This window comes from Molossus molossus, unplaced genomic scaffold (assembly GCF_014108415.1).
Source record: "Molossus molossus isolate mMolMol1 unplaced genomic scaffold, mMolMol1.p scaffold_m16_p_1, whole genome shotgun sequence".
Taxonomy (NCBI): domain Eukaryota; kingdom Metazoa; phylum Chordata; class Mammalia; order Chiroptera; family Molossidae; genus Molossus; species Molossus molossus.
In genome coordinates this window covers 202,409,357-202,433,406 of record NW_023425344.1, presented here as the reverse complement: position 1 = coordinate 202,433,406, position 24,050 = coordinate 202,409,357, and the positions used below count along the sequence as shown (strand labels likewise).

The 24,050-nt window shown below is 49.7% G+C and overlaps 1 protein-coding gene across 1 annotated transcript in view; it reads left to right on the top strand.

Moving 5' to 3' along the window:
* The first annotated feature begins 10,682 nt into the window (after nt 1-10,682).
* Nucleotides 10,683-24,050, top strand: part of IGDCC4 (immunoglobulin superfamily DCC subclass member 4) — a 37,934-nt gene continuing 24,566 nt past the window's right edge. Inside the window, exons 1-3 of the mRNA XM_036276697.1 lie at nt 10,683-10,767; nt 20,215-20,565; nt 21,244-21,385. Coding sequence (XP_036132590.1) covers nt 10,698-10,767; nt 20,215-20,565; nt 21,244-21,385 — 563 coding nt within the window. The 5' untranslated portion in view covers nt 10,683-10,697. The remainder of the gene's footprint in view (nt 10,768-20,214; nt 20,566-21,243; nt 21,386-24,050) is intronic.

Below are 24,050 nucleotides of genomic sequence, written 5' to 3'. Positions count from 1 at the left end.
ACAGAGGAGAAGCTGAGGCCCGCCACCGGGAAGTGATCATACTGTAGACACCCCGGCGGTTGAAAGAGAGTCCATGCTTGAGCGCAGGTCTTCCAGCTCTGTCTTTGCCTCCCAGAGCAATGCTCTCCCAAACCGCAGCTCAGCAGAGGACTTGTGAGGGAGCCAAGGCTGCTGCCCGGAGACCAGAGTGCCGGACCCTCCGGCCCTGACTTCACCCAGAGCAGCTCAGCTTTTCACTTCTGTATGATTGGGGACACAAGTTCTGCAGCTTCAAAGAAGAGGTGACCCCTCAAAAAATCAGTGACCCTTCCTGTCATTTGGGGACACTGAGGCCCAGAGAAGACTGCAAAGCCACACAACTGTCAAGTGGCAGGGCCGGTCCCAACAGGCAGGCTGACGAAACTCCCCAAGGTACAGTCAGGTAAAGTGACTTCCCCAAAGACACAAAGCTAGTTGGTAGCTGAACAGAGACACTTAAATGCAGTCTCTAGGACGCCTACTAAATTTCCTAAAATCTAAGATGTTACTGTTTGTAAGATCCTGATAATCAGAAACATAAAAGTGAGAATAAGAATGAAACTTAGAATCAAGGAAATATGGTATTTGCCTGAAATCTGAGTTCCTCCGGACCGCAGGCCGACGCTCTAACCGCTGAGCCAAACTGGCCAGGGCTGAAATCTGAGTTCCTTTGGGGACTGAGCTCATGCTGAGAAAGCATGTCCTGGGTGGGTCTTGGATACGACTCTCCCTGAACTTGCCCGGAGAACGAAGGGGGAGCATGGGAAAGACTAGAGAATCTGGAATCTGATAGATGGGTTCAAGTCCAGCACTTGTGAAGCCCTTTGCTTTTCTAACCTTGGACCCTAAAGCGGGTTCTAATACTTCCTTCAGAGTTGCAGTGAGGCCCAAGCACAGGCCTAGCGTGGGATAGGGGCTTGAAAGTGACTTAGGAAGTTCAAGCTGCACTCCCACCGCTGATCTGACCCCACCCCCTCGAAGGAGTCAAGGCTGCCAGCGGAAGCAGTCTGCTCCCCAGGACCTGAACTGTCAGGCCCCAGCCCTGGGGAAGATAGATGCCGGGTGGGAAGAGGAACACGACTCAGCCTGGGGATCTTGGGAGAACAGCAGGTTCTGGGACATGAGCAAGAAGGGTGGGTATGGACCTGGCTGGTTTGGCCCAGCGGCTAGAAAACCCAAAGGTTGTGTGTTTGATTCCCAGTCAAGGACACATACCTGGGTTGCAGGTTCAACCCTTGGCTCTGGTCAGGGTCATGCAGAAGGCAATCAATCTATGTTTCTGTCCCACATCTATCTCTCTCTCTTCCTCTCTTCCACTCTATCTAACAGTCAATGAAAAAATATCCTCAGGTGAGGATTTACAACAATAGCAACAAAAGGAAGGGTGGGTACAGAAGCCCAAGGGCTGATCTTCTGGTATTGCATATTATTAGAATTAAGGTGTCATCAACTGGAAGTTTCTTGTTAAGGATAACATGTTTTACCTTTGAGCAGGTGACACATTTCCCTCTGAATACCAACTGCTAACATTTGAATGGTGAGTGTCCCACCACCTACAGAATATTTTCTTAGGACAGCATCATGTTCAGTTTGATCTTCACAATAAGCTAGGAGACATTAGTTAGGTAATATTATAATTGCTCCTAGGTCTCCCATACCAGGAAGAAACTAGAGCTCGAAGAGGTCACAGAGCAGAAGGGGAATGCCAATCCTGGTGCACCCATCCCTTAACAAGCAACATGAACTGAGCAGCTGCCATGGACTTGGCTCGTGCTGAGGGATCCGGGGGTCTGAGGATGCTCAGAGGAGTCAGACCATTCTCTACTCTCAAAGGATTCTCAATCCAGAAGCAGAGATGGACATGTAAATGCTCTCAGTGCAGAGATGTGTGTTGAGTGCTGTGTGAGCCCCCGGGGGCAGAGCAGGACAGCGGTTAGAAGGAGTGTGGCTTTGACCCAGAGAGCCTGCCATCCTGCCTCCCACTGAACCCCTTCCTACTCTGTGACCTTGGGCAAGTTATTTAACCTCTCTGTCCTTCAACTTTCTTTTCTATAACTTAGAGCTGATGATTATAATTCTTCACGGAGTTGCTGTGAGCTTTTTTTTTTTTTTTTTTTTTTTTGGTGGTACGTGCCCCTAGCGGGAACTGAACTCTCTGGTCCACAGGCCCACGCTCAACCCCTGAGCCAAACTGGCCAGGGCAGCTGTGAGCTTTGATATGAGAAAACACTTGCAAAGCTCCTAGCATCTGGCACACAACATTCAACAAACATGAGCTATTATTTTCTCTGGGCAGCGAAAAGAGGATGGTCAGGGAAGGTGGCACAAAGGAGGTGGCATTTGAATTAGGCGTTAAGGAGTGAGTTTTCCCAGGTGAGAGAATACTTTACACATAGACACCAAGGAATAAGGTGGGGGGGGGGGACTTGCCCTGGTTCAACAGTTAGAGCGTCGGCCTGTGATCCAGAGAGACCCCGGTTTGGTTCCAGCTAAGGGCACGTACCTTGGTTGCAGTTTGTCCCCGGCCCTGGTTGGGTCGTGCGGGTGGCAGCCACTCGATGTGTCCCTTTCATGTCCATGTTTCTCTCTCTCTCTCCCTCCCACTCTATCTGAACAAAAAATGGAAAAATGTCCTCGGGTGAGGGTAAAAAAAAAAAAGGAGGGGGGAACTGGCACAGGAACCCGAGTAGGGTTGGGGGATAATCGGGGAAGGTGGGAGTGCTGGGGATGAGTGTGGAGGGCCTTGAATAAGGAGCCCAGAGTTATGGTCTGTCCCCGGCTCTGCCACTTCACCCCAATTGGCTAGTTTGCCTGAGAGGCCAGAGGAGGGGGGCCATGGACTAGACACACTTTGATGGAGAAACAGGAGGAAGAAGGCTGTTGGGTAGGACAGGCCTAAGGGGAGGACGCTGGCCTCCAGCAGAGAGGTTGCAGCTTCCACAGGGGCAGGCCATGTGCACTGCACTGCCTGCCTTGGAGCTGTGCTGAAGGCGGTGCGCCCATCCTCGTCCGTGTGTGCAGCGGCAGGCGGAGCAGTCAGAAACCTCAGGAGAGGACGCTCAGCCCAGGGCCCATGTGTGTGCAGGGGCCTCATAAATGGGGACCAGGAAGGAGCCATCTGGATCCCAGGCTTGCTGGGCAGGCTGGCCTGGATCAGAGGTGGGTGCTAAGGAGCCATGGTTCCAGGCAGGAGCTAGCTGCTGGGAGCAGCAAGGCAGTGATGGGAATGGAGCAAATGGGACAGTGTCTGCCGGGAGAGCTGATGAGGAAGGATGCTCAGGGCAGGAGGGTGTCTGTGTGAACAATATAGAGACCTGCATCACTTTTTTTATTTTTATAATTTTTTCTTTCTTGATTTTAAAGAGAGGAAAGGAGAGGGAGAGAAATATCGATGAGAGAGAACATCGACTGGCCGCCTCCTGCTTGTCCCCCACCAGGGATTGTGCCCACAACCAGGGCATGTGCCCTGACCGAGAATCGAACCAGCGACCTCTTGGTGCATGGGTCAATGCTCAACCACTGAGCCACACCGGTCGGGCATTTTTTTTTTTTTTTTTTAGTTTTAATTATTTCATGGTTACACAGGCACACAGCTTGAGTCAAGTTCTAAAACAAATCTCTAAATAACATGTTTGCAATATTACTCTGTGATTTTTTTTGTTTTTATGCATTATCTAGCGGATCCCCACTTTGTTGTTATTTTTAAAATATATTTTTATTGATTTTTTTTAGAGAGAGAGGAAGGGAGAGAGGGATAGAAACATTAATGTGAGAGAGAAACATCGATGGGCTGCCTCCTGCACGGCCCCTATTGGGGATAAAGCCTGAAAATCAGGGCTTGTGCCTGACCAGGAATCTAACTGGGACCTCTCAGTCCATGGGACAACGCTCAATCCACTGAGCCACACCAGCCAGGCCGGATCCCCACTTTGAAAAATTCAAATTTGGCTGTTTTTCTCCCATTTCCTCCAAATACACACACATCTATCTCATCTCCCTCATCTTTTCAATATAGTTCTATTGTAATGTCACTTAGATCAATATTCAGTGTTGACATCATTGTGACTATGTAAATTTATTCAGAGATGAGTCATGTAATAAACTGAATCATTTTTATTTATGCAGAACTTTGTTTTACCTAGTTAATAATTATCTTTTTTCCAGTGTATTTATTGCTAATTCAATCCCAAATTTGTCAACCTTTCCATTGCTTTTTTTTTCTGTTTTAATTGCTACTATTTTCAATGTTTTTCTGCAATATATTTTCATTGCCAATATACAACATTTCAAATATTTGATGAGTGGAGTTGGTTTTGATTGGGTAGTCTGAGAACATAGCCACCATTGTAGTTGTCAATTCTTTAGGGAAATGTGTTTTCTTTCCAGGCAATTGCTTTTTTAAAAATCCTCACCTGAGGATATTTTTCTGTTTATCTTCAGATAAAGTGGGAGAGAGGGAGAGGAAGGGAGAGATAGAGAAACATCTACTGGTTGCCTCCCGTAGGACCCTGACCAGGGTCGGGGACAAACCGCAACCAAGATATGTGCCCTTAACTGGAATTGAACCCTCAGTTCATTGGTCCACTGGCTGGAGCTCTAACCACTGAACAAACTGGCCAGGGCCAGGCAATTTCTTTTTTTCTTTATTGAATTTTTTTTTTTTTAGAGAGAGGAAGGGAGAGGGAGAGAGAAATAGAAACATCGATAAGAGAGAACATGGATTGGCTGCCTCCTGCATGCCCCCTACTGGATATCCGGCCCATAACCTGGGCATGTGTCCTGACTAGGAATCGAACTGGTGACCTCTTGGTGCATGGGCTGATGCTCAACCACTAAGCCACAGCAACCGGACACCACATGATCCTTTAGAAACGCGTCACCAGCCTGTGTTCAAAGGGAGGGGAAATAGACTTTACTTGTTGAAGGGAGACATGTCAAAGAACTTGTACGCATATTTTTAAGCCACCATTGTGGTGGATTTGATTATCTATCCTAGAATGATGTGAGTGCTACAGGTGCCCACTGCTGGTCCTACAGAGCAAGTGGTCTATAAATTCCTGATTTAGAGTCACAGAGCCTACTGAGGACTTAGAGAGTACTCAGGCATGTGCTTCCCAACATTTCCCCCTCCCCCCTTTATTGATTTTAGAAAGAGAGGAAGTGAGAGGGAGAGAGAGATAGAAACACCAATAAGTGAGAACGATTGGCCGCCTCCTGCACGCCCCCCACTGGGGATCAAGCCCACAAACTGGGCACGTGCCCTGACCGGGAATCAAACTGGCAACCTCTTGGTGCCTGGGTTGATGCTCTACCACTGAGCCACACCAGCCAGACATCCCCAACATTTTTTGATGCCTAAACTCTTTTCATAGTAATAGGCTCTCTTGACAACTCCCTTAGTGATTTAAACCTTTCATCATTTTTGCATGGCATATGATAGAGTAACTTTTTTATTTTTATTTTTTATCCTCGCCCAAGGACATTTTTGCATTTATCTTCAGATAGAGTGGGAGGGAGAGAGGGGGGAAGAGAAAGAGAGAACCATCAACATGAGAGAGACACATCAACTGGTCGCCACCCACACGACCCTAATGGGTGGGGACAAACTGCAACTGAGGTGCTTGCTCTTAGCGGGAACCAAACCCGGGACTCTCTGGTCTGTGGGCCGAAGTTCTAACCACTCAGCCAAACTGGCCAGGGTGACTAACTTTTTTAAACAAGATTTTTAAAACTGATTTTTAGAGAGAGAGGAAAAGAAAGGAGAAAGAAAGAGAAACATCGATGTGAAAGAGAAACATTGTTCAGCTGCCTCCTGCACACCCCCCTACTGGGGCTCCAGCCCTCAACCTGAGCATGTGCCCTGACCAAGAATAGAACTGGCAACCTTTCGGTGCATGGGATGACACCCAACTGACTGAGCCACGATAGCCAGGCTAAAGGAGTAACTTTTTAAAAAAACATTAATTGGGATTGTACTATATACTGTGCACTGTGCTAGATGCCAGGAAAACAAGAGTTAGCAATGTCCACATGGTCCCTACCACAGGGAGCTTACTGTCTAGCAGTAGAACCAGAAAATTTAATAAATAATATTATAGTACAGTGTATTAGATGTTCTGATAGGAGAAGTACCAGATCACTAAGTAATTTCTCTGGTTCTGATCTCTCTGCTCAAATCAAAACAGCATTTCCAGTCTTTTTTTAAAAAAATTTTTATTAGCAAGAGGGAAAGAGGGAGGAAGAGAGAGAGAGAAACATCAATGTGAGAGACACATATCCACTGGCTGCCATCCACATGACCCCAACCGGGGCCGGGGACAAACTGCAACGGAGGTACGTGCCCTTAGAAGGAATCAAACCCGGTCTCTCTGGACTGCAGGCCGACGCTCTAGCTGCTGAGCCAAACCGGCCAGGGCTGTTTCCAGTCTTTTTAACATGTTCACTTGGATGCCATGAGGGTACCTCATACTCAACATGTTAAAAAAGCAAATTATCTTCCTCTCCCCTGTCTCACTCTCCCCCATGTTTAATAATATCTCATCCACCTGATCAAACCAATGAAAACTATAATCCTTTCCAGGTCTCTCAATCCCTACATTGAGCAGTCCCCAAGATGTTACTTCTGTCTTAGAATTGTCTCAAAGAAAAAAAATGTATAACAGTATATTATTAATTGAAAGAAATTTAAACATGTTTAATTAAATTGATGAGTTAAAAAACCCTTTGCGCCCAGCCTGTGTGGTTCGGTGGATTGAGCCACGCCCCATGGACTGAGAAGTCCGGTTAGATTAGATTCCAGGTCAGGGGGTCAGGGTGCATGCCAGGGTTGCAGGCTTGATTCCCAGTAGGGGGTGTGCAGGAGGCAGCCTATCGATATTTGTCTCTCACATCGATGTTTCTGTCTCTCTCCCCCTTCTTCTCTCTCTTTAAAAGATCAATAAAAACATAACAAAACAAAAACCAGTTGCCCATTTAAGAAGTGATGCATGCTGATTTTAAATTAATTGCCAAAAAAAAAAAAAAAAAAGCATGATTAATCAACAAACAAAACTGTAGATTCAATTTGGGGACCAAATATACATTGACATTTAACCACAGATCAAAAAATAGACAAAAATTCTTTTAGTTTTATTTCTGAAATGTGAAATCAAAGATTTTCTGTCTGTTGGGAAGTACTCCATAAATAACATGTAGCTACAATAGGTCTGCATTTCTGGTAGACAAAAAGCCAAAAATTAGATTGAAAATTAAATTTGCAAATTTGCAAAATTATCATTTTCTCCTCAGCATCAGAGTTTTGTAGTTTAGTCATCAGTGCTCCTTATACTTCCTGTCATATATTTTTCATGGTCCAACCAGGCTATAAATTAAACAATATATACATAACTAAGCAGTTTAATGGTAAAAAGCCATGACAGTGGCTAATAGTGTTCACTAAGCATGCTCACTGGCTCCCACTGCCCTCTATAGGTGAACACCCCATACACACTGGAAGGTGTTCCATGGTACCATTTGAAGGGGGAAAATAATAGAATATTTTACAGACTGATTTAAAAAGAAAGACATTAAGATGAGTGCCATACCCACTTTTAATGGTGTGAACTCTCTGGAACTTCTGGTTAGAAATGTGTGTCATACGCCAGCCCTCTTGTTTTTCTCAGTGACCAAGCTTCGGCCCAGGAAGAAGATTGAAGTTACCCAAAGTCACATAGCAAATCGGTAACAGGCAGGACAAAAACCATGGCTCGTATTCCTCATGCTAGATTTGTCTAGCCTGAACCTGTCACACCTCGTACCTACTCCACACCTGTGTGCTGAGATATGAAGGCAGAAATGAATTGGATTTTTATGTGGCTTGTGGAATTAGCAACACTCTTTATATGGCAACACTTTATCCGTTTTTATACATTTATTCACTCAATTGAGAGCCAACTCATCAACTGCTTTCTAGGTAACATACAAGGCCTTCCCCATCTGGTTCCAGCTTCCTCTCCCACCCCTTTCTTTCCTGCCCAGTTCTCACTTCTTACATTTTGCTTACGCTGGGTTCACGTATCTGTTTTCTCCAGAAGCTTTCCCTGCCTCCCTCCAAGTCTGGCCAGGACACCTCTCCTCCTTGTGCCCCAATCACAGCCTATATCGTACAGCATTATAGTTGCCTTTTTACTTGTCTGTTTCCCTCACTAGACCAAGTGCCATGCAGGCAAGAATCACGTTCACCACTGTGTTCCCAGTGCTCAGAGCAGGCCTGACCCACAGCAGGTGGCCCATGAATATCTGTGCAGTTAATTATTGGCTCTGCCATTTCCAGAATGCTTGCTGTGCTCCCATACCACAGGGCCTCTGCAGAGGTTTCTTCCCTTCACCCACTTCGGTTATACTCTTCTTAAATTGTCAAGACCCAGATCAAACATCCACAACAATCAACAGTTCTGTGAAGACTTCTTCCTCAACACCACCACTACACCCTCCTTCTCTTGCTCCCATCATCCCAGCTGCCCCATGCCACTTAGGACACTATTGTGCCTGTGGGTAAGGACTTGTATCTTTTATCCTGGCCATTGGCACCTACACAGTGCCAGATACTGGTCTAGCTGCTTAGAATTCAGCAGTGAACCTAACAGACAAAAATCCTAGTCCTCATGAACCCCACATTCTGGTTGGGGGGACAGACTATAAATAAAATAAGTAAAATGTAGAGCATGTTAGAAAGAAGCAGGATAGAGAGAGTGGGGAAAGTTGTGAGGACAGGAGGTGGGGGGACAGAGTTTCAGACTTGAACTAGCTGGGCAAAGGTCTAGAGGTAGGAGGGAGGAGGCTGGCCATGATCAAGTTACAGCCAGGAGGCTAGTGTGGCTGGAGAGGTGATGAGGAAAGGGGATGGTGTGGGAGGTGAGATCTGAGAGGTAAAACAGGCCTCCAGATCAGACTTTGACTTTTGCTCTGAGCTAGGAGGCCCTGGCAGGTTTTGAGCAGAGAAGTGACACAATCTCATTCACATTTTAATAGTATCACTTCTGATGTTGTATTGAGAAAAGACTGAAGGGGGACAAGGAGAACTGTGAGGAGGCTATTGCAACAATCCAGGTAAGAGGTGCTTGGATCAAGGTGGTAGTGGGAGACAGAGTGTGAAGGATGTGAAAGTGAAGGGTTAAGGATGACTCCCATGTTTTAGACCTGAGCAACAGGAAGGATAAGGCTGCTAGGAACTGAGATAGGGGAAACTGTGGGAGGGGCAGGTTTAATAAGGAAGATCAGAGCTCAATTTTGGACATGTTAAGTTTGAGATGCCTATTAGACAGCTAGTGAAAATGTTGAGCAGACAGCTGGATAAGTTTGGGGTCCGGCCTGGAGGAAATTTAGGCATCTACAGTATGAAGATGTCACGTAAAGACTTGATGACCAGATAACATCACTAAGAGAAGCAAGTGGGAGTGATTGGCTAAGTCAAATGCTGCTGATGGGCCTGGCAATGAATGAATAAATGTCAGATCCTGTTAGATCTGCAAAGTACAGGTCATTATTAAAGGTTAACTCGAAACAGATGGGTAAGGCACCTACTGGGTACAGAGACAAAATGGCTCTAAGTCATGGGACACTGTAAACACAGGGAATAAGGAACCACAGTATCTTGGTCTCAGAAGGGACCTTAAATAGGCCATTTAATCTGTACTCCTCTCCCCACCCTAGCCTGAAGATTGTGTCCCTGGCTTTAGAACAAGAAATATTTGTGAGATACTGAGGCAACCAGTCTGGCTAGGACAGAGAAGGCACAGTTGAAGAATGAGTGGGAAATGGCCTGAACTCAGAAAACCAGGGTTCTGGTCCTGCATCTGCTGTTCCCTGACCTTATGTCCTTAGGCAAGTCTTCACTTCCTCCAGCCTCAGTTTCCCTATGTGTTAAAATAAAGCAGTCAAACCTTTCTTGTTCCTTTCAGGCTTGCAGAGATGTCTGAATGTGACAGGGCTCCGGGTTGAATAAATGCCCTGCCTGGGTTGGTTGTTGCAAGAGCAAGAGAAGGCGGCCAAGAGAAGCGCTCAGCTTGGAATGGCAATGGAAATGTGGGTGAGGAGGGAACTGTCATGTCCTCAGCGTGTGGAGAGGCTAACCAGGATGCAGGACAGGACCTGGGCTGGAATGAACTGGGCTCTAAATGCAAGACGGGCCTCAGGACAGAGACAGAGGCCTTGAAATCTGCCTCCAATTTAGCCTGGAACCCAGATGGAGGAGACCCTGGACAACGACAGGGAAAAGAAACAGAGACACTAAGGCAGAGAGATCGTGGACCCAGAGACAGACTAAGAGACCCAGAAACAAGCGGCCCAACGGGGGCCCAAGGCGACCCAGGCACTGGGACGCAGACCCCAGCAGGGCAGAGCTCGGCGCGGGGCAGGGTCACAGTGCCCGGGCCCGGGTCCCCGGCGGGGCCTGAGCGGCCACGCTCGCTAGACCCCCACCCCTCGGCAGCTCGCCCAAGATGGCGATGGAGGGGCGGGCGAGGCGGCCGCAGCCCCGGCCCCCGCTCCGGCCCCCGCTCGGGCCCGGGCCCCCGAGGCCGCGCCCCCGCCCGCGGCGCCGCGCCTCCCCGGGCCACTGACGCCCGGCGCGCCCTCCCCCGGCGGCGGGCGGCGGCGGCCGAGGCGCGGGGCGGCGGCGGCGGCGGCCCGGGCCGGGCCCCATGGCGCTGGGGGACGCTGGCCGCGGCGGCGGGCTCATCGCGCTGACCTTCTGCCTGCTGGCCGCGCGCGGTAAGGGCGGGCGCCGCGGCGGAGCGGCTGCGGCGTGTCGGTGCACCCGGGACTAGGGCTGCGCGGGGCTGTGGGGCTGGCGGGTGTCCTGGGTCCCGAGCGAGTGCGGGTCGGTGGAGTGCAGCCTGCGCGCCCAGGTCCCCGTGATGCCTGCGCTCGGAGGTCTGCGAACAGCGACCCGGGGTGTTTGCGGCTCTTACTTGTCCGCAGGGGGTGTGTGTCCTTGGTGTTTGGAGTCCGAAGTAAGTGAGTGAGCGAGTGTGTGTGTGCGCGCGCGCGCGTGCTTGCAGGGGTGGGGAGGAGGCTCTGCGGGCATACGTGTCCGCAGTGCGTGCCACGGTCTCCGCGTGGCATCGCGGGCTGCGGGTGCGGTGCTGGTGACTTGAGCGGGGCGGGTTCTGCCTTGCCCGAGCGTGTCTCCGGGTTGAGCGTGTGCGTGTGAGAGAGGAGGGCTGTGGGGGTGTGTGTCTGCACCTCCATTTGTGTCGAGATCGTGTGTAATTGTGTTTATGGGGCTGAGCTAATATTTGGCCTTGGGTTTTGGGAGTGTCCTTGCCAGTGGTGGGGGACAGAGCAGGAGATTTCTGATTGACTAGGGTTAGTGGTGGTAAAACACTCAACTTTGCCCAGTGGGTGTGGTTCCTGGGGCTGGTGTATGTGTAGGGGGAGTGTTGCTCCCCTAAACCCGTGGCCTGGAGTGGGCTGAGGAAGAGGGCAGGAAACCAGTTGTTTTTGTGAACGTATCCAACACTCACTCTCTGGATGGGACGCGTGTCACTCCTGCCCCACCCCCAGGAGCAGATCTGGGAAGCGCGGACGAGGTCAGCAAGGCTTCCTCCAACCTCCCACCTCAGTTCCGGGTGGAGGTAGGAGTCGAGTTGTCCATGCTGAAGAAAGGGCTGGGGATAAGGTGCCGGAGTCCCGAGTCTATATGTCTAAGGCTCCTTCTTGCGACCCTGGCGATCACGGTTTCTGTCCTATATGCGTTTGGGGGAGGCCGACGGGGAAAGTAGGTAGTAGGGCTGGGGAGGGGGATGGGCTGCCCGCTTTGTTCGCCCAATTCTGGCCTTCCCTGTGGAGGGGAGAGCTGAGGATGTGTCCGGGGAGAGTCGGGGAGGGAGTTGGAGGTGGGGGTGGGGAGGGGGATTTCTCTCCACAGCTGCTGCGGCTTTCCAGAGAGACTCAGCCAGGCCACGTGGGAGGGAGCAGGGATGGCGGAGGGAGAAGGAACCTTAGCCTGACCGGCCCCAGGCCCATCACCAGGAAACCCAGACAGCGGTGGGAAAAGTGCCGGGAACCGCTGGGACCCTTTCTCTCCCTACAAAGACACGCCCCTTTCTAAGCCGACTGCACAGCGGGGGAGCAGGGTCCCGAGGCTGGACCAGGGGAGTGGGGGCTCGGGGTTGTCAAGTGCAGAGGGCAGCGCACATCCCCGGGAACCCAGGAGACTAAGGAATAGTTGTGCCCACTGTCTTTGGCTTTTCCTAGAGCTCCAAACACCACGGGCTCAGCGTCACCCAACAAAGCGGACCAGCGCTGGGAAGTGCACTAGAACATTATGAATACTGGTGGGGCCTCTGGCAAGGGACTCAGTTTGCCTCGGAGATCTGGCCTCTGTCTGCTCCAGCGTGCACGAGGCAGTGGCAAGGACAGATCTGGAGCTCCCTTGACAGGAGTGTGTGTGGCTGAAGCAACTACTCTACCAGCCTTCAGTCCCAAACCCTTTGTTGTGCGAAGCTCAGCAGGCCTGGGACACTCCTATAGAGTTCTGACTAGCCACAGTGATCTGGACCAAGGCCACTCATTCATTCATTCAACTAATATTTACTGAGCATTTATTATTATTGTTATTATTATCATCATCATCATTATTATTATTTTGGGCTAGGATGTTCCTGGTTCGTAGAATCTAGTAATAAGGAGGCAGACCTGGTCCCTGGTGCAAAGCTTCCAGCCTGGTGCGGGAAGACTGATAGGTACTCTGGAAAGGTTTCCTTCAGGAAGCAATGAATAATGGAGCTCTCTGCAGAGCCTGAGTTAGCCCCGTAGGAGAGTGATGATGGAGAAAGTTTTCCAGAGAAAACAGCATGTGCTAACGCTCAGAGGTGACTTAGATTAGACCACTGAATGAAGCTCAATCTGCCTGGAGCACAAGGGGTGAGAGTGGAGCATTTAGGGAAGGACGGGACAGGGTCCATGGAGCGTCAAGGGAGAAGGGGGTTGGGCCTGGATCCAGTTCATGAAGGGCCTTGTAAGTCCCACCAAGGTTTCTGAGGCCCTAGGAGCCCTTGGTGGGTTTTCAGATCAGCTTTGCATCAGCTCACTCCAGCCAGTGTGGAGAATCGATTGGGCAGGGCTGAGGCAGGAAGCTCCAGCTTCTTGGGAGGCTGTCACAGTAATCAGAAGAGGATGGTGGCAACTAGTGTAGTGGCATTTGGGGTGGCCAGAGTAGCTGGATCCTAGAGATATGTAGGAAGTAGAATCAGTAAGGACTTGAAAATAAATTGAGTTTGTAGGAGGTGAAGAAAAAGGAAGTAAAAAATAATCAACACTTCAGCAACCTCAAATGGCAGAACGAAGGGCTGGTGTTGGGGTTAGGAGAATGACTGCCCGTCTCCTCTAACACTTCCCTCGAGTCAGGGATTGGGAACTGGGGCGACGTTTTGTAGGGGTGGGGGTGGTGCCAGAATGCTTAGTGTGCTGTTTTCATGGTATGCAAGAATTGGGGCTCTCACTTTTATCCAGTCAGAATTTGAGGGGGTGGGGAAGCCAGAAGTCAGTAATAGAAGGCCTCTAAGAACATGAAAACTGCTTTCTTCCCACCCAGAAATTGCCCCCTCCCATCCCCTTCTCGGTCTGGAGGATTAAGGGCCAGCCTCAGTCAGTTGAAGTGTTGGGGTGGCCTTCTCTGACCCTATGTTGGAATTTAGGAACCAGGTGAAACATACTTTCTCTTAATAGTTAATCTTTTTTAATCCTTACCTTTACCTTCCATTGATTTTTGAGAGACAGAGAGAGAACTGGGCATCGAACCCGAAACCTAGGTATGTGCTCTGACCCGAAATCAAACCCAAAACCTTTTGGTATATGGGATGATGCTCCAACCAACTGTGCCACCCGACCAGGGCTTAATAGTGAATTTTATCCAGAAGTTTTCTAAACCTTCATTGATCCTGTATGTACTTTCATTGCCCAATTAATCAGACATAATGTATAAATTAGCATTTCCTTTCTTTTCTCCTCAAGATATCTCTTTTAAGATAAGTGATCTCACAATTAAAGCACCATCAAATGTCAGCACTAAAGGAAACTTAGAAATAATTTCAGCTAGAACCCATTTTACAGATGAGAAAACTGAGTGATTTTCCAAAGTTACATGAATAGGGACTGAGCTGGGGCTGGAACCAGTCTCCTGGCTCTTGGAGCAGCCAAACTTTCCTAGGATTTGGTATACACACACCCAAGTTTGATCTCTGTGCACCCCTCCCCTTCACATGAAAAGTTTCCAACTTTGGGCTTGGCCCCCCTCAGTTGGTGTGTCTAGGCTCTGGAATCCATCCTTCTCCCCCCATCTTCTCCCCCTACTGTCTCCTGTTCAGCCTCCACTGTTTCTGAGGTACCAGCAACCAGACTTGACACAGAATTCCAGATGCAGAACAGATGTCATTGCTAGGCCTGCCTGGGGGCTCCCAGCTCCCTGGCATGTGGGAGAGAGAGGAGTAAGAGCAGCTCTGATGGGGGCAGACCCCAGCCCCATTCTGGGCAGAGGAAGGTGATGGGAGCTGCAGGGGAAGGAAAACCAGAGACAGGATGTTTTAGGCCTGACATGCAGAGAAATGGAATCCTTGTCTTCTGAGCTAGCTGTGCTGCCAGCTAATACTGCCTCACTGCTGAGGCTGAAGCATCCTTTGAATTTGAGGGGCTGGGGGCTCACTGGGATCAGGGAAGCAGAGGCTCAGTAAGCTCTCTCTCAGGTGCAAGCTGGTGCAGAGACAAGACTTCTGGATGGTTCGATGAGGGGCTCATTACTTTGTCATGGAGTTTGAATGACAGAGTTCTGGCAAGTGAATGGAGCATGCAGAGAGGAAAAGGTGGGTACAGGAGGAAGATATTTTTAATCATACAAGCCATACAGCAGAACAAGTGAGGCAGTGAGCTCCCTGGTCCTTGTAATGTAAGTATAGAGTTTCTTTCATGGGAGTTTGCTTTTCAGTCTCTGTGCTTTTTAAGCATTTTGTTAGGGGTCTACTAGGTGCCACATAGTATACAAGGCAGTTTCCACGTATATCAGTCATGTCATCTCCAGTGCTGAGGAGAATTCCTATAATTTTTACAGATAAGGAAATCAAGGCTTGGAAAAGCATGATGGGCTCTGTGTCGTATCTTTATGAGCATGTTCCGTGTGTGCACTCATGTGTTCAAGGAATGTGTACTGGGGGTTTAGAAAGCTGATGAGGACATACCCTTGAGCTTGTGGCCTAGTTGGGGAGAAAGGCAGATCAAAAATTTAGAATGATAACTGTAATGATCAAGGTGCCCAGGGTCCTATAGGGCAGAAAAAGGAGAGGCATTTAAATCAGACTCCAGATGGCACAGCCATGGTGGGGAGAGGGAGCAGCAAGGACAACGGGTGGAACAGCAGTGTGCTTCCAGAGAGCTGGAAGTGGTCTGGTCTGGTGGGGATCAGGGAACAGGAGGTAGAAAGTTGAGTGGCTTTGCTGTCAAGTGGGCTGAAGGGAGTGCTCAGGCTTTCGCTGTGTCCCAGGCAACCATCCCAAGCTCTCCTTCCAGCTGTTAGTGGGCGGGGCTTCGTATGTGGTTAGGGAGGTGGCCAAGGTGGGGGCCAGGGAGGGAGATTTCTGGAAAAAACTGACTGGTGTCTCTTGGGAAAGGAGAATGAGGATGGTGTCATGGAGAATTGCCCTAGATCAAAAACAAGTTGTAAATCTGTTGGGCCCTGAAGTTCAGAAGTGACAAGGCATTGATGTTTGTGGCAACTTCTTGGCTTAATTAAGGAGGCATCTGGCTACGTTCCCTTCCCCCCACCCCTCTCTTTCCTGAGAGTTCACTGAAAAATGGAACCGTGGCTCATGCCAGGCCCCTACAAATCCTCCAAAACAGTACTGAGCTGAACCTGGGGCTCAACAGTGTATCTCCTTTTTGTCTGAGTTCTAATTGGCCTCATATAATCTAATTTATCCTGTAAATGTGTAAAATAATCTGTCAGAAAAAGGAGATTGAGAGAAGGCCTTGGGGCTCCCAAGCACAGAAGCTCTGTGTCTCTGGCAGGGTCTCACTGAGGAGCTGGAGGAGGACTGGGAGAGGGGGCCCCTCAAGGCAGAAAGCTGGTAGGCAGCAAGTGTCCACTGTGTCCACCCCAGTCCTGAGAGGGACAGCTGACAGTGCTTGGGGGAGGAGGGGCTCTGGGGGTCAGCCATGGCTTTGGGGGGGGCGTGGCAGGAAAGGGCTGGCCGCAAAGCCACTGGACAAACAAGGCCCCATCCCAGAGCGTCACTTGTACATAAAGATTTGGTGGAGTAGGAGCCATATATATGGTTAAAACAAACATTGCTTGTAATGGAGCAGAATGCAAAATGTGCCAGAGGTTTAAAGTAAAACCATTTCGGGCGCTGAGCAAGCCTCCTGAGTATGCTTCTCTCTGCTGCTGGAAGAATTTTGGTGAAAATGAGAAACGTGGAGATTCTTCATTTTTAAAACTGTGGAAATGGAGGCTGAAAGTAGTGGACCCAAGGTCGTACAACAGTGTTGGACCCACGACTCTGACTCTAGGGCAAGGCCTGTTCTGCTAAGTCCCGTTGTCCATCTAGGCAAGAGGAAGGACGGATTTCTAAGTGGTTGTGTGATGTGGAAGAACTTCACGGGGAAGACAGGGCAGCTTCATGCAGGGCTGGTGCCTGAGCTGAGCCCTTAAGGATTCATGTCCTGGCCACAGAAGTTGGGTTGGGCACTGAGGCAGAGAGAAACCGCTTATTCAGGAGCAACTGCCTCCAAGTGAGATGAGACCCTCCTCCTGGACCTCAGTTTCCCCATCTATAAGGTGAGAAATCTCAGGCTTCCCAAGATGGGCCAGTGTGAGTTCCCAGCACAGCCCTGTCCTACCCTCCATTCTCTCTGCGCGGACATCCCTGTTGGTTTCCCTGCTCTGCCTTGTTAGGTGCTGCTGGACTCCTCAGAGGTGGGGAAGCCAGACATCTGCTGACCTATGAATATTCAGGAAGGGAATCGGAGCCTCCTCTGGGCTCCCCAGCCAGCCGCCAGGCCCCTCTGGCCGCCGTCCTGCCCGCCAGAGCCCAGGCTGCTGACATACCCAGCAGCTGCTCGGGCCCCAACTGTTCACATTGTTTGTTCAGCGCGGCAGGGGATTTTCCAAGCCCCGGACGTGCTTTGGGGGGCGGGGAGGCAGTCGAAGGGTCCAGGGATTCATGTCATGTGGGGCTTTTCTCCCCTGAAACTCAAACCGACTGCTCAGCGGCTGGAACTGGGCAATTGGAAGCCGCTCGGCTGAGAGCCCAGACTTGCCTGCGTTTGAATCCTAGAATCTAGGGCTTGAGAGACAGAAGGGACTGGGTGTTAGGAACAGAGATTAGCATTCCTGCAGCCCCTTTCAGTTTCTTTAAAGAATGAGCTCTCGTTCCTTGATTGGTGCTTACTAGGCTCTGAGCTAGAGGCCTGATTTACATCATCTTGCTTAATCCTCCCAGGCCTGGTGATATCATCTTCATTTTACAGATGTGGAAACTAAGGCCCAGAAAGGTTGAGTGGCTTGGACAAGATTGGAACCTTGACCTTCTATGCCAAGGTCAAATGCTCTTTCCATCACAGCAAATGGCCTGCGTTGATGTGAATGCCAATTTGGTTTCCCCAGTTCGAATGGAAACTGGTTGAGGGCAAGGGCTTCCTTCTCCTCCCTGCACCCACTGGTAATGCTGAGCCTGGCTGTGTAGCTGGAGGTGCCAGCAGAGCCTTTCTGATAGATTAAGGCCGAGACCTGGTTCAGGCCCTGTCTGTTTGTCCTTCACACTGCAGCGCCAAGCCCTTGCCTCCTTATCTTAGCCAGTCAGGACTTCTCCCCTTAGTCTTGTTCTTCTTTGAGGGTAGTGGAAAGGAAGCCTGGAGACAGGGGTTCTAATTGCGGGTATGTGTGTTCAGGTTTTGATGAGTATGGCAGAGACTAGGGTGCATGTGTTCAGGTGTGGAAGGTTGTATCTACAGTTTGTGTCTATGTCTATATGATGCTTCGTGCTTCTTCAGAAATAGATATGTCTAGTTCCTTAATAATCCTGAAGTCACAGAATCTCAGGCATCACCTGTTACATTTGAGTGAACTAAGGCAAGAAGGAGAAGTGACTGGCTCAGAGCTACACGGCTAGGCTGTGACAGAGCTGGGTCTAGAGCTGAGGGTCCCTGTTTCCTTAGCCATTGTGCTTTCCGTATGCCCCACAAAGCGCCATCAGCCCAGACCTGCCTGTGATGAGTACGGGCCATTGTCCCTGGCTCACTCTCGGATACTCCATCCTGCCCTGAAGGTAGACGTTAGGTCAAAGGATGAGAAGCAGCCTTGGGCCCTGGCCAGTTTTGCTTAGTGGTTAGAGGACCAAAGAGTCACGGAGTCGTGGGTTCGATTCTGGTCAAGGGCATGTACCTCAGTTGCAGTTCTGTCCCCAGCCTGGTCGGGGTCGTGCAGGAGGCAACCAATCCATGTGTCGGTCTCACATAGATCTCTTTCCCTCTCTCTTTCTCTCTCTCTTTCTCTCTCCCCCACTCTATCTGAAGAGGAGGGGGGGAAAAAGTATCCTGGGGTGAGGATTAAAAAAAAAAAGAAGAAGAAGTGGCCTTGGGCCATTGAGCTTTTATGGGACAGGGAGGCAGCAGATCAACCTTCTGGGAGACACAACTGGGAGAACCAACCATTTCTCTGTGAATGATGGTTCCTGGGCGCTGCTGAAATGTTGGTTAAAATAATATATATTGGTCTTCGTGTGTTTTCGTATTGACCCTGGGATGGCGCTTCCTTCGCCATTGTTCCCTTACTCTTCCCTTTGTGGCAAGGGCAGTGCTGGAGTTGCAAGCTCTCTTGGGGCCTCTGGAGAGAAAAGACCCCTGGCTTGGTCAAGAGACGGGGTTCTGGCGCTGGCTTGTGGCATGGCCTTGGGGAAATGAGTGGCAGCCGCTGGGACGGAAGTGGGTAGGGTGTAGGGTCAAGATGATCTGTATGGTTTCAGAGCAGGGAGTGTCATCACACAGCCCTGGTTCTGTGCAGGCCGGGCTCTGTGCCGGCTCCTTCCACACATCAGCTCCTTCAGTACTCACAGCAGCCCTATCAGGAAGCCATCACTGTGTCTATTTTTTTTTTTATTGAGATACAATTTGCATATCACAAAATTCACCACTTCAAGTGTACAAATCAGTGGTGTTTAGTATATTCACAAGGTTGTGCAACCATCACCACTATCTAATTCTAGAAATTTCCATCACTCCAAAAAGAAACCTTATATCCCTTAACCACCACTCCTCATTCTCCTTTCTCCGCAGTCCCTGGCAACCATTAATCTGCTTTCTGGCTCTCTGATTTGCCTATTCTGGACATTTCATAGAAATGAGATCATACAATACGTGGCATTCTGTGACTGGCTTTTTTTACTTAACATAAAGTTTTTAAGGTTCGTCCACATTGTAGCACTTACCAATACTTCATTTCGTTTGGTGACTCAGTAATGTATTTATCCATTCATCAGGTGACGGGCACTTGGGTTGTTTCCACTTTTTGCCTATTATGAATAATGATGCCCAAAACTGTGTATTTTATTTATTTGTCATTAGGTTTTTTTAATCCTCGCCCAAGAATGTTTTTTCATTGATTTTTTTTCAGATAGAGTGGAAAGGAGGGAAAGAGAGAAAGAAATATCGATGCGAGAGAGACACATCGATTAGTTGCCTCCTGCATGACCCCAACCGGGGCTGGGGATCAAACCCAGGTATGTGCCCCTGACCGGGAATCGAACCCTGCAGTCCATGGGCAGATGCTCTATCCGATAAGCCAAACCAGCCAATGCTGACTCAGATCTTTCTTTTTTTTAAAAAAATTTTTTTTTCTTTATTGATATTTAGAGAGGAAAGAAGGAAGAGGGAGAGAGATAGAAGCATTGATGAGAGAGAACATCAATTGGCCGCCTCCTGCATGCCCCCCCCAGGGAATGGGCCCACAACTTGGGCATGTGCCCTGACCAGGAATCAAACCGGTGACCTCTTGGTGCATGGGTCAATGCTCAACCACTGAACCACACCAGCCAGACCTGACTCAGATCTTTCTATGAGACCTCTTTCTCCTTGATTTGCCCCAGGCCCTGGGTGGGTGACTCAGGAGCTGGGGGCAGTGGGAGGTGGGAGGACACACACTGATGGCCCTGGTGCCCCTCCTCTGTGCAGGAGAACTGCCGTTGCCCCAGGAGACAACCGTGGAGCTGAGCTGTGGAACGGGGCCAGTGCAAGTGATTCTGGGCCCAGAGCAGGTGGCGGTGCTGGACTGTAGTCTGGGGCCTGCTGCTGCTGGACCCCCCACCAGCATCACATGGAGCAAAGATGGAGGTGCCCTGCTGGAGCACAACCACCTGCGCCTGCTACCCAATGGCTCCCTGAGGCTGTCCCAGCCGCTAGCACCCAATGGCAATGATGAGGCGGCCCCTGGGACCTCAGATGTCATCGAGGGCAGCTATTCCTGCCTGGCCCATGGTCCCCTCGGAGTAGTGGCCAGCCAGGCTGCAGTGGTCAAGCTTGCCAGTAAGTACTTGTATCTAGGGTCTGAGCTAAGACCCAGGAGGCCTCGGGTGTGGGAAGTGGGATCCTGATTCATTACCTGCACAAAGACCTCTCTGCAGCCCAGGCCCCTTTCCCTGGCCCCTGTCCTGTTCAGTGGGTCCCTCCCTGGTATTGTCTGCCTCACTGTTCATTAGCCCCATTTCTCCACTCCTCTGTTCTTTCTCCTTTTCTTTTCTGTGGAGTTTGAGAGTCTAAAGTTGTGCTCTCCTCCAGGAAGCCTGCCAGAGAGGCTGGTAAGAGTGTGGGAGCTCCCCCCACCATAGTAGGTGGAGTGTGTGGAGTCAAGCCCCATTGTCTAGCCCACCGTTTGGGGGGGTCTCAGGAGGCACAGATCACCATGAAATAATTTTCAGGCCAGAAAAAATGTGCATCTTAACTGTAGTCTGACCATGATGCTGAGGTTAAGCCTGGGACTTTGGAATTCACAGCACTTCTTATCATCTGGTGGCCTCTCTCCAACTGTGTCTCTGTTGGTCAGAATTTGCTCTGTTTGTGTTTCTGTCACCGTGTTTCTCATGTGTGCGTGTGTGCGTGTGCCTGTGTGCATGTGTGTGCATGTCCATGTCACTCTGTGCTCACTGGGGCCTCCCTCCCCCTGTCTCTCTCCTGTCCCTGCCTGTGGGTCACTGTCCTCCTCAGCACTCGCAGGCTTCTCTCTGCACCCGGAGTCTCAGACGGTGGAGGAGAATGGGACAGCTCGCTTCGAGTGCCACATTGAAGGGCTGCCAGCACCCATCATTACTTGGCAGAAGGACCAGGTGACAGTGCCTAAGGAACCTCGGTGAGTGCCCTGCAGGGGAGTGGAGGGTGGGTTCCAATGGGCAGGCCAGGGAGGGCTCAGGGAAGGCCAGGGAGGGCTCAGGGATTTTTAGAGTCAGGGTGCCTCACATTGCTCCAACTGACAGGAACCAACCATTGCCTGACTCTCGGCTCATTTCTGGTCCCAAAGAGAAGTTAGGCAAGACATTTTTGCTCCCTGGGAGGAAAGTCACCTATGGAGCTTGGTACAGAGTAGTGATAGAGTCCTTCAGAGCATCTCTAGTCCAACCACTTGCTTTACTGAGGCGCCTGAGGGCCAGAGACAGCTGTGGTTTGTCCAAGGCTACACCATGAGTCATTGGCAGAATGTTTGTTGTTCGTTCGAGGCCCCAAGGCTACTGGAAAGGTGTTCTCTTTGCAAGGTTCTTCTGGAGTTTCTACCTCTCTTTCTCTCTCAGTTCCATCCAGTAGGGTACAGCATCTGATAAGGTTGGGGAGGTCCTTCCTGTTTCACCCTCTTCTCTCCCCATAAGGTCAATGGGCAGATGGAGCTGTGCCAGGGGAGAGATTCTAAGAGGACAAGAAGCGGAGGCTAGACCCTGCTGTGGCCTCCTGGGAAGGCCCAGAAGTACCTGCCACACGACCAGAAAGCACAAGGCCCATTCGCATCCGTGGCCTCTAAGTCGCTCCCATGACTCGGTTGTCACCCCATGGCTTCTTACATCTTTGGAAATGTGGCTCCGCGGGTCTTTCCCAGCCACCTTGCAGTCCTCTTGCGACAGCTCTCTAGCTGGGTTATCACCTCACTCTCTCCTGGTGGAGGTGGGATTCCTTAGGCTCAGAAACACTGGTTTTCAGATCTCCCTGCCCTGGGACTGACCTGTCTTGGGTGTGTCAGCTCTTCTGACTTTTGCCCACATCTAGGTGGGGGTGAAAGTGTAGGAGAAACTTCTAGGTAGAAAGCCACAGGACACATCTCTGTAATAGTTGTAGAGGAGGAAGAAGGGTGAGAGGTCAAGATATAAGCGACCCTATTGACTTTGGTGATGGGTTAGCCCCACTGGTCCTCAGCAAGTTACTTCTCACTCAGCTTCATTCTCCCCATCTATAAAATTCAATGAAAAAAAGAAAGGTTTGGATTAGATCATAGTTTCCCAAAGTGTGTTCTTTATAGAACAGTAGTACCTAAAGAGGCTTTTTGAAAAAAACCTATTCTGTAGTCAAGATCAGGAAACTGCCTATAAATCTCCCTCTTGGAGTTGACAAGGCACTGAGAAGTCCTGTACAGAAAACTTGTTCAACTTGTTTAACCAGACACTTCCTAGACTCATCTGCCCAGAGCCCCTCTTGCAGCATTCCAGGGAGTGGACCATGGGAATTCCAAACGTGGGGCTTCTCACTGCTGTTTGGTGGGTGCTTCCTGGGAGATGCTGGGCAAGAACCAAGTGAGAGCCTACTCCTGGCAGCCCCCCAAGAGAATGGGGGAGAGAGCAGAAAAATATCCCCGTATTGAAAGTCACAAAAGGCCTTACTTAGCCCTGGCCGGTTTTGCTCAGTGGTTAGAACGTCGGCCTGCGGTCCAGAGAGACCTGGGTTCAGTTCCCGCTAAGGGCACGTACCTTGGTTGCAGTTTGTCTCCGGCCCTGGTTGGTCATGCAGGTAGCAGCCACTCGATGTGTCCCTTTCGCATCGATGTTTCTCTCTCTCCCTCCTCCTCCCACTCTGTCTGAACAAAAATGGAAAAATGTCCTCTGGTGAGGATAAAAAAAAAAAAAAAAAAAAAAAAGGCCCCACTTAATGAGAACTGTTTTCTTACTCAGTCACTCCCATCATCCTTCAAGGTAGGTATTTCTTATTTTTCATGCTGTCCCTTTTAGTTTATGCTCCTAGAGAATGCATTTTCAAATTCATATAAATAAAAAAGAAGAAAAATTACTCATCATCCTTCCACCCATAGAAAGCCACTGTTAGTTTTGATGTCTGTCCTCTGGACTTTTCCCCTATACATTTATAAATGTTCTCTTTAAAAGTCTGAATTATATTGTACATACTGTTTTTTTGTTGTTGTTCATCTTATTTTAAACAAAAATGGGATATTTCAACTTTTACTTTTTTTCACTTAACAAGTGATAAACATCCTTCCAGGTCTGTATGTATATGGCTAAGGCAGATGTTATTATCCAGATTGTTAAATGAGGTAACCGAGGATCAGAGACAGAAATACCGTGGCCCAGGTCACACAGCCAGTGCCCAGAGTGTTGGACGCCAGAGCACTGGCATGAATGACATCCAAGTCTCTTGTGATTTGGTGGTTGGGTGGGGTAGCTGCTGTGTCTGAGGAAGTCGCTGCTGCAGGTGGGCTTAGAGATCAGGTGGTCCAACTGTGGCTCAGAGCAGAGAAGTTACTTCCCCAAAGTTTCTCAGCAAACAGTGGGATTCAGACCTTGCCTCCCAACATCTAATTCAGGCATCATTCCGTGAAGCCACAGGCCTCTCCCAGGAGCCTGGAGCTGCCAGTTCCTGAGCTCTGGGAGTGTTTGCCCCCAAGTCCTCTGAAAAGTGATCCTCATCTATAAATAAGCTGGGCTCACATGTCCCAGCACATTGTGTGGGGGGAATAAAGAAATGTCTAAAACAGCAACTTGATTATGCCCAAGGTATGTATTTTTACACATGCCCAGATATAG